At 37.8% G+C, this 18854-nt stretch overlaps 5 protein-coding genes across 6 annotated transcripts; all 5 read left to right on the top strand.

The window, feature by feature from the left end:
* Window positions 1-720: 720 nt before the first annotated feature.
* On the top strand, window positions 721-1821 carry LOC110011243 (NADPH-dependent aldehyde reductase-like protein, chloroplastic). Its single transcript, XM_011080495.3, has 2 exons — window positions 721-1211; window positions 1329-1821. Exons 1-2 carry the CDS (start codon window positions 793-795, stop codon window positions 1687-1689), a joined length of 780 nt encoding a protein of 259 aa, XP_011078797.1. The 5' UTR covers window positions 721-792; the 3' UTR covers window positions 1690-1821.
* A 2776-nt stretch (window positions 1822-4597) lies between these two features.
* Window positions 4598-5781, top strand: LOC105162471 (NADPH-dependent aldehyde reductase-like protein, chloroplastic). The gene is made up of 2 exons (XM_011080494.3): window positions 4598-5141; window positions 5276-5781. The coding sequence occupies exons 1-2, from the start codon at window positions 4648-4650 to the stop codon at window positions 5634-5636; spliced, it is 855 nt and encodes a 284-aa protein (XP_011078796.1). The 5' UTR covers window positions 4598-4647; the 3' UTR covers window positions 5637-5781.
* Window positions 5782-5879: 98 nt separating this feature from the next.
* SDG38 (SET domain protein 38) lies at window positions 5880-10100 on the top strand. 2 transcript variants are annotated; one of them, XM_011080497.3, is made up of 7 exons: window positions 5912-6374; window positions 7291-7346; window positions 7416-7542; window positions 8167-8236; window positions 8386-8565; window positions 8873-8944; window positions 9588-10100. In XM_011080497.3, exons 1-7 carry the CDS (start codon window positions 5937-5939, stop codon window positions 9704-9706), a joined length of 1062 nt encoding a protein of 353 aa, XP_011078799.3. In that variant the 5' UTR covers window positions 5912-5936; the 3' UTR covers window positions 9707-10100. The 2 variants fall into 2 exon arrangements, with proteins under 2 accessions (XP_088736857.1, XP_011078799.3); XM_088880731.1 differs by lacking the exon at window positions 7291-7346 and having other exon boundaries at window positions 5880-6374; window positions 7423-7542.
* A 3372-nt stretch (window positions 10101-13472) lies between these two features.
* LOC105162473 (acyltransferase GLAUCE) lies at window positions 13473-15275 on the top strand. Its single transcript, XM_011080498.3, has 2 exons — window positions 13473-14101; window positions 14231-15275. Exons 1-2 carry the CDS (start codon window positions 13631-13633, stop codon window positions 15116-15118), a joined length of 1359 nt encoding a protein of 452 aa, XP_011078800.1. The 5' UTR covers window positions 13473-13630; the 3' UTR covers window positions 15119-15275.
* Window positions 15276-15381: 106 nt separating this feature from the next.
* On the top strand, window positions 15382-18529 carry MS2 (Jojoba acyl CoA reductase-related male sterility protein). The gene is made up of 9 exons (XM_011080500.3): window positions 15382-16193; window positions 16293-16396; window positions 16483-16682; window positions 16787-16887; window positions 16994-17204; window positions 17299-17460; window positions 17554-17635; window positions 17723-18120; window positions 18203-18529. The coding sequence occupies exons 1-9, from the start codon at window positions 15848-15850 to the stop codon at window positions 18366-18368; spliced, it is 1770 nt and encodes a 589-aa protein (XP_011078802.1). The 5' UTR covers window positions 15382-15847; the 3' UTR covers window positions 18369-18529.
* The last annotated feature ends 325 nt before the right edge of the window (window positions 18530-18854 follow it).

Raw genomic sequence — 18854 nt, 5'->3', positions numbered from 1 at the left:
ATTTGTGGTATTTTTCAAAAGCTCTACGAAATCCAATGCGGAAATAAAAAACTAGAATAAATTTGAGTAAATGAAAAAGTGAAAACCTGAGTCCGTATCAATCAAGCCAAAACAAATTACTATTATGAGCGTCAAATGCAGTTGTGGTTGGGTTCGAGAGAAATTTTGATTTAAATTGAGGTTGAATATATTTAAATTAATTATAAAATAAATATAATATATATATTTTAATTGATATACAATTTAAAAAATAATTAATAACATAATAAATCCACATCATACTTATTTTATATTTTTAATCTGGTTTTTATACCTGTTATTAATAAAAAAATTTCTACTGGTTGATGACTTGAAGAGATGGTAACAGCAGGCTTAATTACAAGTTGACAACGAACCACGGCGACTGCGACTGGGAATGACTTAAGCGCTGATGTCATTCACTCATGATCTCCAGTAACTGCGGCAGCTACAAACTTATCTGGGCAAATGTTAATTAGATTATATTTAATTAAATTTGAATCAATTATAATAATTATAAATTATTTAATATGTATTAAAAAAATCAAATTATATTTTAAATATATTACGCTACATATTAAAAAAACAATCAATTCCATTTTAAATATATTACGCTTATTAAAGAATTAATTTAATTGATTACAAATTGGATATGGAACCAAATTTTAGCTTTTCACCTCCACCCCTTCCTTTATATACGAATGACTGATATGTTCATCCTACATTACAGTACTGACTCCACTCATCACTCCTTCCACAGCCGCTAACTCACTCATGGCTGAATCAAGTACCAACCCCCTCCCTCTCCAAGACAGAGTCGCGGTTGTCACCGGCGCCTCTCGCGGCATTGGCCGTGCTATTGCCCTCCATTTGGCGTCTCTCGGCGCCAAACTCCTCATCAACTACGCCTCCAACTCCGCTCAAGCCCTTTCTGTTGCCGCCCAAATTAACACCCCCTCCGCTCTCCGCGCCGTCACCTTCCAAGCCGATATCTCACACCCCGACCAGGTCAAATCCCTCTTCGACGCCGCAGAGTCCGCCTTCAACTCTCCTGTTCACATCCTTGTCAACTCAGCCGGAATACTAGACCCCAAGTATCCCACGCTTGCTGATACTACCCTCGAAGATTTCGACCGCACCTTCAGCGTCAACGTGCGAGGCGCCTTCTTGTGCTGCAGAGAAGCCGCCAATAGGTGTGTGTGTTTTCTTAGCTTTTAATGATATAACTTCAATTTCCGGAATCAATTTTAATTTAGGGTTTGAGATAGTCAATTCAATTATCCATATTGGTGTAATGTATACAAGTACAGGATCAAGCGCGGTGGAGGAGGAAGGATCATATGCTTGACGACGTCACTGGTGGCAGCATTTAGGCCGGGATACGGGGCGTACACAGCGTCAAAGGCGGCGGTGGAGGCGATGGTGAAGATACTAGCGAAGGAGCTGAAGGGAACGGGGATAACTGCGAATGGGGTGGCACCAGGGGCGGTGGCGACGGAGATGTTTTACGCGGGGAAGACGGAGGAGATGGTGAAACAGGCGGTGGAGGTGTGTCCGATGGGGCGGCTGGGGGAGACGGATGATGTGACCCCGGTGGTGGGGTTTCTAGCGAGTGATGCGGGTGAGTGGGTGAACGGGCAGATTATTCGGGTGAATGGGGGATACGTATAAAACGTTACCTCTACTCATCAGCTTGCTCTTGCTAGAGAAAGAATGGGTGTAATTCCAAATTATGTTCCTTAATTGGAGTTGTAATACAATGCGTGAAGTAATTTAATACAAACATGATCGTTGTTTAAAGAATGTAGCTAAATCGCCAAAATGCCTGCTATGCAAAGGTTCCAAGCTTGACAAAATAGTGTCAACAAGTGAGCCATCTTTGTAGCACTCCCTACTCGCTACATCTAATTATCACTATTTCATCATTTCTTTAATCAAAACTCATTCTATAAGTAATTTTCTTTCAACTCGTAAAATAAATTCTAATTTATCAATATAATATATATATATACCACAAAAGATAATAGATACCTCCAAAAGTTTATGTTCACCTTCACTAGATGTTCTCATGTACATAACCTCAAGAAAAATCATACCACAACTTAAAACACAAATCCCGATAAAAAACCAAAATATTTAACAACCCAATAATTAAAAACTCTGGCTTCAGAAGTCACGGCTGACCCACCTAATAAAGACTAAGGCACCGCTCAAAGTCCAATGTGGCTAATCAGTGTGACCTATCTCCTGAAAAGTACGTGGCAAGGAATGAGCTGCCTACTCAATAAGTATAGCTGACCAGTCTATATATATACACAGATAAAGATTCACGTACATGCAGTCACACCGACAACAGTCATTTATAATACAACAACATCAGATATAAGCAACAATACATACTCATAGCTGTAAATCAATCCACGACATAATATTCATTTGTTATCATTTATTAGTTAAGGGCCCCACTTACTCTAGCTGGAGTACATCAGTCAATGGTTTTGCCGGCCATCATCATATCATATACAGCACAGGATACCCGTTGTGTGATATCTCCACACTCTTTTACTCCAGCTGTGTAGTAATATAGCACAAGACATCACAACAAACATGGTACCCCCACACCACCCTAGTGTGTAGCTAACAGCACAGGATATTCCCTGCTGCCCCGGAATACCCTGGTACCCTACGCGCCATGTTACCTAGCTTAAATCATATATTTTTCATATCTCATTATCAATCACATTATCATCAATCACATTTTCATAAACCATTGACCGTGTTCCTAACTAGGTAAGCATCATCTTCTATTTTAATTCACGATCATCATTCTTTTCTTTATAATATTTACTTCCTCAATAAGTGCTCCCTATTTGATTTCATACTACAATCACGTAATCATACCACTCTCACGTCCAAATATTACAAACACATATGACACATAATAACAATTTCACCAATATTCAAATAATTCACAACTAATTATGTAAACAATCAATATACGAAAGCCACGTATAATAATATAAAGCCAAGTCCATGATCGCATCCAAGAAACCAATATATATAATATATACAATACTACACATACAGATATATATATAAATCCAATTAGCTATACTTACCTTATATCCCAAAATGCTTCTATTTTACGAGGGACTGCTCAACCCTCTACCTTATTGTCACGTCCTATAATAAATTATAATGCGTATAATCAATATATTTAATTTATCAAATAATTCATAAGAATTCACTTAATCAAACCCTTTATATATTTATAACTATCATTTTTAATAACATTCGTAAATTATATTACCACTGAAACCTCCTTTCCCTCATTAATAACATAATATTTCCAAAATATAACTTCCGAAGTATTTCTATGAATTTTCTGTCAATTTACAGTTGCTATACAATTTAATTAAGCAACAATACATAGAATTACATATTTCGTTAATCATTCTGATGGAATTGTGTAAATTAGCTATAGTAATAATTAAATCTAACAAATCTAATATTTTAATTACCCAACTATATCATTTTTATAGCAAATATGATATTTAATACGACACTAATTTAAATATCCAAAATCATAAAGTACTCCAATTAAATAGTACATCGCTCAATATAATCAATATTTAATAAACGAAGTAATTAAATAATATAATTATATTAATTATTAAAAATTAAAATCCAACATCCATACCTGTGCGTGCGTTGCTGTGTGTGTGCGTTGCTATGTGTAAAATGTAAAATGTGGGTGAGTGTAAATCTTAAAATGGAGAAGGGTAAATAGAGAGGCCCCCGCCGCCTCAAATTTCAAAGCTCTCTCTCTCTCTCCTCACTCCTTATATATATATATATTATTATATATATGTTTATATATTTAAAATATTATTATTATTTTATTTTTTAATTAAACTTTTACCAAAATACCCATTACGTCCTTCCTAATTTTCTTAATTAATATGATTTGATTTAAAATATTATAACGAACTCCAATTTAATCCTTTCAAGTTTTATTATATCCCAAATTTAATCTATAATTTATTTACTAATTACATCTAAATTTCTAATAATTATCAATTAGTGTCTCAATTACGTGAAAAATTTTACGGACGTCACAATCTTCAACAAAATCATTTATAATGTCTTATTGTGATAAGAAAGTATATCCGAAAATCTGGTAGAACAACTAGAATATTGGACCAAGGTTTCATGATTGTCATGATATTGCAAGTGGATGTGAATTTTTTGCATAAAAAGATCCACCAATGTGCACAAAAGCAAAGAAAATCATACCTAAGCTCCTTACAAATTGGACAAAATGAAAGAAGAAATGTCTCAAATGAGGAAGAAGGTGAATTTCTTGCATTAGTGTTTGATTGGGTACTTGTGTGGTGCTGCAGGTGCAGGGGAAGAACTGCAGGTATGCTACATGGATGCTAGCATGCATTATGAGGCTCGGCAGACAATCGTTTTGGTGAAAGCGGATTAGGTCAAAAGGACTAATCACAAACTGACAACTCGTTCATTGGGCCTTCTCTGTCCAACTACTGCCTACTGGGACTGTGCTGACTTAAGCGCTCACTTCTCGTAATTTCCAGTACACTCTGTCTGAATACGAATACCAATATGAATGTCCATCCTATTCCTACCACATTGACCAAGACAATCCTCCCACCAACTTATTCATACACAACCCTGATAATGGCTGAATCAAGCACCAACTCCCTCCCGCTCCAAGACCGAGTTGCAATTGTCACAGGCGCCTCTCGTGGCATTGGCCGTGCTATTGCCCTCCATTTGGCTTCTCTCGGCGCCAAACTCCTAATTAACTACGCCTCCAACTCCGCTCAAGCCCATTCTGTTGCCGCCCAAATTAACACCCCCTCCGCTCTCCGTGCCGTCACCTTTCAAGCCGATATCTCCCACCCCGACCAGGTCAAATCCCTCTTCGACGCCGCGGAATCCGCCTTCAACTCTCCTGTTCACATCTTTGTCAACTCAGCCGCAGTACTAGACGCCAAGTATCCCACGCTTGCTCATACCACCCTCGAAGATTTCGACCGTACCTTCAGCGTCAATGCTCGAGGAGCCTTCTTGTGCTGCAGAGAAGCGGCCAATAGGTGAGTGTGTGTGTTTTCTTAATTTTTAATGATAACTTCACTTTTCCGGAATCAATTTTAATTTTAGCGTTTGGCTTTTAAGATTGTCAATTATTTGATTCAATTATCCGTATTGTTGTAATGTATAAGTACAGGATCAAGCGCGGTGGAGGAGGACGGATCATATGCTTGACAGCGTCACTGGTGGCGGCATTGATTCCGAAATACGGGGCGTACACAGCGTCAAAGGCGGCGGTGGAGGCGATGGTGAAGATACTAGCGAAGGAGCTGAAGGGAACGGGGATAACTGCGAATGCGGTGGCACCAGGGGCGGTGGCGACGGATATGTTCTACGCGGGGAAGACGGAGGAGACAGTGAAAAAGTTGGTGGAGGAGTGCCCGCTGGGGCGGTTGGGGGAAGCGGATGATGTGGCGCCGGTGGTGGGGTTTTTGGCGAGTGATGCGGGTGAGTGGGTGAATGGGCAGATTATTCGGGTGAATGGGGGATGCGTATAAACCGTTACCTCTACTCAGCTTGCTAATGCTATAGAAAGGATGGGTGTAATACCAAATTACAATGCTTAAAGTAATGTAATGCAGACATGGTCGTTGTTTAAAGAATGTAGGTAAATTGCTACGTAAATTGCAGAATTTTGGGAAATTTTTGTCCAAATAGACAACTAATTGTATCATACTTGCTCTGTTTGGATCGAACAAGGTGCGAGTAAGAATTTTTTAAAATTTTAAAAGCCTCCAAATATGGGCTTTGGCATACTAATATTGAAGTTGGTCCTTGAGCCTATTTTGGGCTATTCTATGGGCCCATGGGCCACGACCTATAAATTGAGCGTGTTAAGCTCTTCAGACTTCCATACATCTCAAAGAATGTCGCGCCTAGCCCGCTACAGCTTTTGGGCTCTGCAATTGAGAAAGCTCCATAGCTCTCACATCGCAACGCTGTCGTTCCCCTCCTCCTTCTCGACTTCCGCCTCTCAGTCGACCGCGACTCGTCCTTCGCCGCCTCCCATTCACGTCGGACTCACTGAGTATGCGGGCCGGGGCGTGTTTGCCTCTCGGAGGATTAGTGCCGGAGAACTTATCCACACTGCACAACCCATTGTTTCGCATCCTTCGCTATCTTCCGTTCACACCGTCTGCTATTTCTGCCTCAGGAAACTTCCAAGCAGCGCCCGAAGCTTGGAAGCTTCTCAAACTGTGTCCTTTTGCAGTACACAGTGTGAAGACCAGTCCAAGGTTACCTTCCTCACCATCCATTCCTCCATCAAGTTCTTATTCAGAATGTGTAAACTGTCCCAAGATGGATCGTAGGTGAGCCGCAAGGGCTGTGCGGTGAAGCATGAGTGTTTCATTAGTCGAGGTCGGGCTTCCAAGCTAATCGACCTCTAGCTCAAACGAATACTACGTTTACGTTTTTCCTTTTATAACCCGGGCTGCCATCCAGTTTTCTTTCCCCAGGAATTCAATTAAAGGAAACTAGAATTATGTTCTCTGTGAAGGTAAAATGTAGGCTTAAGTGTGGACCTACTCGGTCTGATGATGATGGGTCAAAAAATGCTCTTCTTTGGTGAACACTCAAGTCTATCTTTTTCTAATGTTCCCCAAACAAATCCCTGTATAGGCCAGTCAAAACCGGCTGGCAGACAAGAATATTTCAAGTGCTTCTGTAGTTTGCAAAGAGGGAATGGTACAGTGGAAAGAGTTTGCTCAGCATTTCAGAAAATGTGTCTGATATCAGGTTGTTGGTGACTGACTGGACTTTCTAATTAATCTATTCTGGTTCCATCATGGGGTCACTCTCTAGGCTGTTCTAGGACTATGTTCTAGGACAGTGTTTCATCTATTTTGATGTTTGCATCTGCATGTTTGGCTATGAAAAGTTGTCTGGATAACGGGTACAAAAGAAGTACTATATGAGTTTGTTTGACAATCTATTTTGCGAGTTGCTATCTGCTATATATCCATTAGAATTGAAATCGATATACTTATGCATCCTTGCCCGCTAATCTAGTAGAATCTTTCTTTTGTTTTACAGTTTGTTACCCTACCTTCTGTTGGGTTCTCCTCCCTCTTGGTTTTGATGAGGTCTTATTTCGTCTTTTGCATTCCATATTTCTTTTATTTACTCATAATCTCTATTTCATGGCATTAGAAGTTTTATGATGTTGAAAAGAAGGCAGATTGGTCGAGATTTAATGAATATTGCAGGTATGTGGATCTCTGTAGACCTCTTATCATATTACTTGATGATATTGATATTCACTTTTCCTTCTGAAGACTGCAGGGTCTAAAGTATCCGCTTCTGGTGAAGCGTCTGGCTTGTCAGGTTATCTCCGGAGTCGTCTCGTCTGATGTTCTTGACATACTTCAACCAGAGATTCCATCATCTGATAGAATTTCTAAGGTCAGCATCACCAGTTTCTGAACAAAGCTTTAATGTTTCACAATCCAATTGGTATGTCACTTTCTTCTGTTCTAAAATCCTTAATAAAAATGTTTTACTCCCTTAAGAAATTCTTCAGAGTGGGAGATACACCATTTGGAGGTTGGGTATTTGATCAGAAGGATAGTTGATATATTTAATTCTGCAATTCCTTCAAACCATGTTTTCCTGGGGTGGCCTACTATATTCCTAATGGCAAGGTTTGGAACTCGGGAACTACATCAGTATTTTTGGGATGCTAATGTGGAGGTTATTGTTGTTATCTTGGTTCTCCTACTTCAATAGTTAGTTTGTTAGGTTGGGTTCTCTCAGTGTGCATGCTAGGGGTCCTAGTGGGTTCAAGGGGTTTGACTCATTTTCCATTTTATCTCTTGGACCTTCAGTATTTCCCCCCCAGATCCTATAGGTGCCGCTAATGGTGAGAAGTGAAAAGAGGCTAGGGAAATGTTTAAGCGTGTCCTGTTTGTGTCTGCAGAAAAGAGAAGGGTATTTGATGTAAACATGCAATATATCATGTAACATTAATTTAATCAGTATTCATAAATTACTCAGTTCCTTCCCATTTTTCCCCTTGATGATTCACAGATGAAAAAGGAAGTTGCCCTGCTAAATAACACTTTTGAGGGCTCGGATATTGGGAGTGAGCAGATGGCATGTATCCTTGTCATTGTGCACTGAAGTTTATCAACACTTAAATTAGTTGAAGTTTCTGTTTCCCTTGATGGCATACTCTCGAGTCAATTTCATGAAAGCTTCAGTACCTTATTTCCCTGAGTGTAAAAGATTGTGTCTTTGACTTAGTAGTTTTGACTGAAGAATGGTATGCTGGTGTGTTGGCACGGATTCGTATCAATGCATTTCGTATTGAATTGGCCATAGGATCATATGAAGATCTTCTTTCCTTGGCAGCAGCATCAGTAGAAGCAGAAGCTGCTGTTGGGAACGCTGTTTATGTGCTTCCATCCTTATACAATCATGATTGTGGTAAAATCTCTCATTTCTCTGCAAACTCAGCATTTACATTTTCCCGTAATAGCCAAAGAAATTCTTTAGTAACTAGCATTTTTAGGAAGGATTTACATTTAAGTTGTTTATGGCATACTTCTGTCACGATAGTTGGTATTTATTGGCAAAAGATACACTTGAGCCAGAGCAGGAGTAAGTTTCCAAGTCACATAGTACAAAGAATGCTAGGGTCGGGTATTGGCATCTGTCATTTCTGTGAAAGAGCAGCATAAAAATAGTAATATGGCAAGTCCATGCAAATGATGCTTTTTTCCTTATATTGCAGATCCTAATGTAAATATTGTGTGGATTGAGAATGTGGATGCCAAAGTAAAGGCTCTCCGTGACATTGAAGAAGGTCCGTTCTTTCGACTTGGTTGTTGAAACTTTGATAGTCCCATTGATTTCAACTTTTGTCTGGACATGTGATTTAGCCAGGACACTGTGAACCGAGAACCCTGCAGTTTATGCGTTTTGCAGAATTTTATGTCGTCTTTCTTACTCATCAATATTATGATGCCCATAATTAGCTAATAGTGCTAGAGCGGGCCTTGTTTGGCTCGCTAAAAACATTTAGAGGATGGTTTTGGTCATAGTCCATCTTACTCCCAGGCCGAGAAATCACAGATGAAGAAAGGGAGACATATCATTTTAGTACTACCTTTTTCTTTATATTCACACGTTTACACATGAAAGTTCCTCCTAATAGGGGGCTTTTTCTGTTCTCTCTTTGGTACTGATCGTATTGTATAAACTATGAAGTGATAAACTACAGCAAATCACCCTTGAGAATCTTCTTCTGTATCATCTAGCATTCATGTATTGCATAAAGCTTTGCCAAGTTATTTGCTTGTTTTCTTTGTCAAACAGGGAAGATTCATCTAGTAAGACAGTCTCAACATAATTATTGTTTCCATTGCTTCCCTATTATTAGCTAATTATTTGAAAGTGCATGTGAGACCTCCTTCAATAACATATTGAGTACTTGTGTGGTGCTGCAGGGGAAGAACTGCGGATATGCTACATTGATGCTAGCATGGATTACAAGGCTCGGCAGACAATCCTGTATGAAGGATTTGGTTTCCATTGCAACTGTCTTAGATGCGCGTCAAAGGACTAAATACTTACAATTCAAGAGAAGGAAACAAACTCCATCAATTCAGATGTCTGTCAGTTTAAAAGAAGACGAGAGAAGAAGAAAGAGAAAAGGAAGGAAAGGTTCTTGCATCTTTTCATTTTACTCCTCAGTTTTGCCTGCAGTCTTTAGTCACTATGAGGAACATATTGCAATAGAAGTTTGGTAGTCTTGGGAAAGGGAACAGTGATATTGAAGTGTACATATCCTATCAGTATCAGGTTTATGGATGCATTACAAGTGCAGGTACTGTCCAACAGGTTATATTGTTTGAATGATCCTTCGTTAACATATTTAGGTTAAATCCATAGAATGTAATTGATGGTGGATATTGTTGCATCCCCTATTCACTATATTTAATTATCACTATTTTATTCTATTTCTTAATTACAACTCATTCTATAAGTAATGTCTTTCCAACCCGTAAAATAAATGCTATTTTATTAATATAATATATAAATATCACAAGAAATAATAGATATCATCAAAAGTTTATATTTACCTCATCAGATGTCCTCATATACATAACCTCAAAGGAAAATAGCATAATAGCTAACAATACAAAATTTTGAGCGCAAATCCAGCAAAAGACTAGAATAGTTATCAATTAAACAGTCAAAAACTTCGGTTTCAGATGTCATGACTGACCCACCTAATAAGAACAATGGCCGACTCAAAGTCTAATGTGTCTAGTCAGTGTGACCTATCTCCTGAAAAGTACGTGGTAAGAAATAAGCTGCTTACTTAGTAAGTATAGCTAACCAGTCTACGTATATACATAGGTAGCAAGTCACGTACAATGCAATCACATCAACTAATAAATATTCATCATATGCAACAACAGATGTAACGGATAATGCATACCCACGACTATAAATCAATCCACGATGTATTATTTGACGTTATCGTTTATTAACTAAGGGCCCTACTTACACTAATTGGAGTACATCAGTCAATAGTTTTGCCAGCCATCATCATCTCAGTCAACGTCATATTATATACAGCACAAGATACCCCTTGTATGTGATATGCCCACACTCTTTATCCCAGTGTGTAGTAATATCAGCACAGGATATCATAACACTTATGACATCCCCACACCACCCAGTGTGTAGCTAACAACACAGGATATTTATTTATTTTTCATATTACATCATCAGTTATATCATCATCAATCACATTATCGTAAATTATTGCCTATGTTCCAACTAGGTAAGCACCATCTTTTATTTCAATTCACAACAGCACTACCACTAACACCATCATTCTATTATCTATAATAGTTACTTATTCAGTAATAATTTCTCAATTCAATTTCATGTAATAATCCATTATATGATCACATAATCATAACTCTCACGTCCATACATTACAATCACATATAACACGTAGTTACGATTCTACCGATATAAAAGTAATCCAACAAATAGTCGTCGACTAAATATATAAACAACGAATATACAAAATCTACGTATATAAATATAAATCCAAGTTCACGATCAAATATAAGAAATCAATATATATAATATGCAATACTACACATATCAATATATATATATACATCCAATTAGCTATTCTTAGCTCAAATCCCAAAATATTCAATTAACATAAGGAACTGCTCAACCTTCTATTTTGTCGTCACATCCTACAATAGAGTATTATACATATAATCAATATATATAATATTATAAACTCTAAATAATATATTATATAATGTTCGTACATTTTCCACAAATCTCTTAATATCTTTATTGAAGTCCAAACATCTGTTCCAATTTCTTTAAATAACTACACTTTCTAAGCTTTTCAAATATATATTTAATTTATCAACTAACTCATAAAAATTCATTTAATCAAACTTCTTATATATTTATAACTATCGTTTTTAACATAATCCATAAATTAGATTATGATTAAAACCTCATTTTTCCTCTTTAGTAACATAATTTTCTTAAACATAATTTTCGGGATATTTCTATGAATTTTCTATTAATTTATCGTTATGATATAATTTAATTAAAGAACAATACATAAAATTACGTATTTGATTAATTTTTTCGATGAAATTGTGTAAATTAACTATAATAATAATAATTAAATTAATAAATACAATAATTTAATTAATCAATTATATCATTTTTATATCAAATGTGATATTTAATTCGACACTAATTTAAATAGCCAAACTCGTAAAATATTCTAATTAAATAATATATCGGTCAATATAAATTATATTTAGTAAATAAACTAATTAAATAATATAATTATATAAATTAATATGAATTAAAATAAGAAAATCGTGTACCTGTTAATCCTCCGCACTCCTAATTGTGTTTTGTGTGTGTGTGTGGTGATTAAGAAAAAGAAAGAAAGTGAGGCGGTGGGTGAGGTGATGGCCACCGCATGCCTTTCTCTTTTCTTTCTTTTTTTTGTTTATAATTATTAATCATATTATTTTTTCATATTATTTAATTTTTTAGTAATTACCATTAAGTCCTACTTAATTAATATGATTTTTTTTAAATATTATAACGAATTTCAAAATATTTCGTTCAAATTTTATTATATTCTATTTTCAATCTACAATTTATTTATTAATTAACTAAATTTTATAAAAATATACAAATTAATCCTACAATTATATATTATAATTTTTGAAGCGTGACAGATTTCATCCAAAACGACAAAGGAACTATTTCTCTTGCTAAGGGAAAGAGGAATAGAATTAGAGTTGTAATATGAGAAAGGAAAGTAGAGAAGGGAATGTAAATGATGCATCTGTTTTTTGGTCATAATGGAAACAAACTAAATAGATGGTGATTTGAACACTTGATATCTCAAATCACTACAACATTCAACTCCATACTTCATCCTCTTCTTATAATATGATTGAGAGAGTCCTGCAGTCAGCAATTGTCCTAACCCCCTCCCGAGACTGTTGATATATCAACATGCCTTACATTGGTAATGCTTACAGTTACAAAGATTTAGCCTCAAGGCCCTTGCTTTCATCCTACTGTTATTGGAAATCAACTTTATACCCATACTTATCCTCATTAAATATTTGAATCATGAAATCAACCATATTTCAATTTTTAGGCATAGGTGAAGACTCTACTATGGGGAAGGACTAGATGAGATTGTGGGTTCTAGAGATAGACTCTGATGTGGGAATATTTCAGCTAGGTATCTAAAGGCCTTCTAGAGATTGTACTTATTAGTGTGGGAACCAATCTTTCAAGAACTCCTAGGTATAATTTATTAGTCTCCCAGAGACCTTCCTAATAAGACTATCCATATCCAGACCAAGTGTTGAAGGTCTGCTATAGAGCTGTTACCCCACCAATAGAGACTTGATATCACTATTATTGATTCTTGAGAACTCATTCCGATTAGTGATTTTTGTGCTGGTAACTCTCCCGGCTTGGTCTTAACAATTTGTCTCTTTGCAGGCATTGTTCTCCCATACTCATGTACTCACTATTATTGTGGAATAGCTCAAATACAACATCGCTGTTTTTTGGAACACAAAGATTCATTGAGCCAGAAGAGTGCGAAAATCAAGATTTCTCAATTTGCTTTTCCCATGCATGTAACCAGAAAAAGAAAAAAGAAGACAAAAGTTTTCAGATATGTATGACATTGTTAATACCACCCCACATCACATGTACAATTGATATAAATAGCCAATGCCTACCAACATTACATGACAAAAGTAGTATTAATCACGTACGTCTGTCAATTTCTTATATCATCACTTTGGAAGTTTCCATCGTCCAAATCCTTCTTTGCCGATAAACTGAAGGTGGACTAATACACTATGCTCATCTCTTCATATCAATGCATGTGCATCGCAAGTGATTCAAGAAAAGACTTGAGATATATACATATGTTTGTGAAGAATATGAAATGAGGACCAAATTTGAGATGGCAGCTCTCTCCCCCAACCCTGCCATGCAAGACCTCAAGCTCACATTCCAGCTATCCACCCTTGTCTTCCCCGCACAACAAACTGATGACCACAAAACCTTGTTCTTGTCCAACATAGACCAATCCCTTAATTTCAATGTCCAAATACTTTATTTCTTCTCCCCCAACCCAGATTTCCCCCCAGATACTGTGGTCACTAGGCTCAAACTCGCTGTAGAAAAAGTGCTCGTCCCATATGATTTCATGGCTGGAAGACTCAAGTGGAACCACCACTCTGCCCGCCTCGACCTCCACTGCAACGCTGCCGGGGCTGGCTTCATGGCGGCTTCTTCCACTTTCTCTCTTGATGAGATAGGTGACCTGGTTTGTCCCAATCCGGGATTCAGGCAGCTTGTTGTTCAAACCTTGAATAATTTGGAGGATGAGGATCAGCCGTTGTGTGTTTTCCAGGTCAGTGCAAGAACTCAAGGCTGGACTGCCTGTCTTAAAAAGAGTTATCAGTCGTCGAGTTTGAGTTCCAAAGTGTTTGTGATCATTAATTAGTTGTTATAACACGTGCTTATAATCTGGAAACTGCAGGTAACATCATTTAAGTGCGGTGGTTTTGCAATTGGAGTATCTCTAAATCACATCTTGCTTGATGGCTTAGCCGGAAGAATGTTCCTAGAAAATCTAGCATCACAAGCGTTTGAGGACAAACCCCTGGCTATCATCCCCTGCCACAACCGCCGCCTCCTCGCCGCCAGATCACCGCCGCTCATCTCATTCCCACACCCGGAGCTTCTCAAGCCCCAGTTCCCAGTTCTTGGTCGCCCAGTTTCCGGTTCCGAAAAAGAACTTGATTTCAAAGTTTTCAAAATAAGCTCAAGTGACGTCAATTTTTTGAAGGCCATGGTCGCCAAGCAGGCAGCAGCAGATAATGCAACCGCCGTAAAAATCACCAGCTTTAACGTTATGGCCGCCCTGATATGGCGGTGCAGAGCTTTGTCGTTGTGTGATGTGGAGGGAAATAAAGATAGAGTTTTTACTATGTGTTATGCCGTGGATTTGAGGTCAAGGCTGAATCCGCCGTTGCCACCTGAATACTGCGGCAATGCAATATTACCAGCTTATGCCTCAGCAAAGTGCAGAGATATCGAGAAATGGCCGCTATTAAAGCTGGTGGAAATGATATCAGAAGGGATTGAAAGACTGAGCGATGAGTACGTGAAATCCGCAATAGACTGGTTGGAGATCAACAAAGGGATCCCATATGGAGATTGCGTTTTGACTTCTTGGTTGAGATTGGGACTCAATGAGGTGGTGTTTCCGTGGGGCAAGTCCTTGTATTGTTGCCATGTGGTGAACAATTTAGAGCGTCTGTGTTGGATGTTTCCCTATGTTGATGGAGTTAACATATTAATTCAACGACCTGCTGAGGAGATGGAGAGATTCCAATTCCACCTTCTTAACTTGATCGTTGCATAGTACTTAGACTCAATGATGCATATACATGTATAGTGATCAATCAATATATAGCTCCAGCTTAATTATTGGACTACTTTGGTCACAAGAATGAAGTATCTGTTCTTTTAAGTTTCCTCTTGTTGAATGTTGTCAGTGTTTGTTTTTTTCTCTTGTCCAATCCATACTCTACCAACTCACTTAGCAAGATATTCAACTGTTGATTTTTACATCAGGGGAATAATTTATGAGGTCTGTTGTAATAAAGTTTCTAAGTTTCCCTAGTTGTAGGAGTATATGTGTTTTTTGGTTTTGTATAAATGAATTTAAAACCTCCAAATAATAACATATCTAGCTAGATTATGATCACACCCTTATTGTGGTAAACTTGATCGTTTCCATCCTATAAAATGACTAAGTTAAGAATACAAAATAATTAACTTTGCGCCAAATTAGTCGGTTTCTAAGTAAGCATGTGAAGGGGTGGCAAAAAGAGAGCCTTCTTGTTATTCTCCTAATTCTCATCTCCTCACGCCTTAAAATCGTTACCAGATCAACAATTGTGTTCTCACTCCCCACTCTTTTTCCACCCTCTTAAATCTAACCAAACTCAAATCTTAAACAAACTAGTTTCTGTGTTTGTTTTTGTACAGAAAACAGAAAAGAAAAAAGAGTTGATTAACTAAGTTTGTAGACCAACCATTTCTCCTCAGAAAAGTTTTAGTTTTTCTTCAATTCTCTTTTTCTGCAACAATGGAGGCTTTCTCTCTGAGTTCCTCCATCTCCATTGCATCAGGCAGAGTTACAAAAGTTTACAACTACAAGCATGGAAGGCTTTTTTCGGGGAATAAGAAGAGCATGGTGTATTGTCAAAGTGGTAATCATGCCATAAAGTCTAGTGGGATTTCATCTGTTTTGACAGAAACATCGGCGTTGATTAGCGCAGATCACGGACCTGCTTTGATGGAGGGGAGCTTAGTTTTAAGTCCAAATGGGAAGGATTTGGATGTGGAAATGCACGACGAAGGTCTTGGCATCGTCAAGTATCTCAGAGGGAAAACCTTTCTTCTCACTGGTGCAACCGGATTTTTAGGAAAAGGTGTTGTGTTTTTCTTGAATTGTTACATATACAATCCTGCATGAAGTTTGAAGTAGTTTTAACTCTTTTCACTGTCCCTGTTGTATGTATGAATTGCAGTTCTTGTTGAGAAAATGCTGAGGACAGCTCCTGATGTTCTTAAGATATTTGTCGTGATCAAGGCTAAGAACAAAGAAGCTGCATCAGAAAGATTGAGAAATGAAGTATGCAATTCTTGATGACGTTTGTGGTCATGTTCCAATCTATTGCCATTTTTGTTTAGAATTTTCTAACACGTCTCGAATCATAGATCATGCACGCGGAACTTTTCACGCGCCTGAAGCAGATTCATGGAAAATCCTATCAAGCTTTCATGTTGAGTAAGTTGATTCCTGTGGTTGGAAATGTTTGTGAAACAAATCTTGGTGTGGATGAAGACGCAGCTGAGCTCCTGACCCAAGAGGTTGATGTAATCATAAATTCTGCAGCTAATACCACTTTCGATGAAAGGTTCCAGGACATCTACTTCTGTTTTACAGTCTTCATACAAATATAAGATGAAAATGTAAAATAACTAGAAGATACATCTTAGGTAAAACATTGGATGGTTTCAGGTATGATACAGCTCTTGATATAAACACTGGTGGACCTACCCGCCTCATGAGTTTTGCCAAAAAATGCAAGAAACTGAAGCTCTTTTTACAAGTATCAACAGGCAAGTATCCAACATGTATATGCCAGAAACTAGTTTTTGTGCCATTCTAAACATGAAACCTGGCACTGTTAATATTTTTTTCTTTTTGTCCTGTTGCATCCATCAGCTTATGTGAATGGACAAAGGCAAGGTAGAATCATGGAAAAACCTTTCAGCATGGGTGAAAGTATAGCAGCTGAGACTGTTGTCTGCGGGAACCACCAAGTGTCACTTCCCAAATTGAGTGTTGAAGACGAAATAAAGGTAGTCTTGGAATCAAAAAAGACTCTTGAAGATGATTCACTGCTTCAGAAAATGAAAGAACTAGGGATGCAGAGGTAGTATATATACCCCTCTTGATTCTTTGTATATTATTTAATCGTCATCCATGGATGCGTATCTTTTCTGTGATTAAACCTGTGATTTTCTCAGGGCAAACAAATTCGGTTGGCAAGATACGTATGTATTTACCAAGGCTATGGGAGAAATGATGATAGACAGTCTAAGGGGCGAGATACCAGTAGTTGTAATTAGACCCAGTGTTATCGAGAGCACATACAGAGAACCATTCCCCGGATGGATGGAGGGAAACAGGTGTATTTCCTGATAGTTGGTGAACTGATCAAAGAATTTAGTTTTGGGTCTGATACCTTTTCAGGTTAGCTAACAAAACTAATTGGTTTCCAGGATGATGGATCCAATCATTCTGCACTACGGGAAGGGGCAGCTCACAGGATTTCTGGTTGACCCGAATGGAGTTCTTGATGTTGTAAGTGGATATCCTTACACAGTTAGTATCCATTTGTCTTTTAGACTTGGAAGACAGAAATAAGCACTGAGAAATGGGTTGTTTTAGGTTCCAGCAGATATGGTTGTCAACGCGACGTTTGCAGCCATGGCAAAGCATGGGGCAGGTGGAAAACCAGAATGCAGCATCTACCAGGTTGCTTCATCCGTTGTCAACCCCTTAGTTTTTAGGGACCTGGCCGAATTGCTCTATCAGCACTTCAGTTCCTCGCCTTTCATGGATCCAACAGGGAGTCCAGTTCGTGTTCCAAAAATGAAGCTATTCAGCTCCATGGAAGATTTCTCCTCTCACCTTTGGAGGCATGCTATTAAACAAACTGGTTTAGGAGCTTTCACCAACCTTGATGGGAAATTGTCCCACAAGCTCGAGAGTATCTGTAGAAAATCAGTGGAACAAGCTAAGTATTTGGCAAAGATCTACGAGTCCTACACTTTCTACGGTGGAAGGTAAAAATCAACAAAACATTTTGTATCGTTATCTAATGCTTCATATAGTTTGCAAGACATATAATGGTGAAAAATACAACAGGTTCGATAACAGCAACACGAAGAGATTGATGGGATTCATGTCTAAGGACGAGAGACAACAGTTTGGCTTTGATGTTGAGAACATAGATTGGAAAGATTACATAACTAATGTTCACATACCAGGATTGAGGAGGCACGTGATGAAGGGAAGAGGTCTAAGCAGCTGATGCAGCTTCAGCTGAGCAAAACGTTGCTATTAATTTCTGCAGTCTAATGTAAAAGAATGATTTTCTTTTAGCCCCTTTTCACCTTGTGTACTTCCCCATGAACAAGAGATGTGCCAGTTTATTGTTGATTAATAAATGCAGTCAAACATATGTGCGTCTAAGTCGAATCATAGTCATAGATGCCTGAGTTTCTCTAGTTCTGCAAGAAACATTGGAATGATAGGGACATGCCATAGTCTGAGAACAATAAGAGCTGAACATTTAAGTTGTAAGCCAAACCTAAGTTGTAATGAACTGTATAATAATAGCCGAGCCCGGCTGCAGCAAATTTGAGAGCAGGCATTTTAACAACATCAAATATAGTAACACTTTTGGATTTGCATGTGGAGGATACTCCAAATAAAGGAGGAAATTTGACATAACCATCTGCACAAGCATCTTTTTCAAAAAGTTCGACTGTAGTACGCATTGCAAATCGTAAAAGAT

Source organism: Sesamum indicum, linkage group LG5, assembly GCF_026168435.1.
Source record: "Sesamum indicum cultivar Baizhima isolate 11 linkage group LG5, ASM2616843v1, whole genome shotgun sequence".
Classification (NCBI taxonomy): Eukaryota; Viridiplantae; Streptophyta; class Magnoliopsida; order Lamiales; family Pedaliaceae; genus Sesamum; species Sesamum indicum.
The sequence above is the reverse complement of the archived record's forward strand: the minus strand, read 5'-3'. Positions and strand labels throughout refer to the sequence as shown.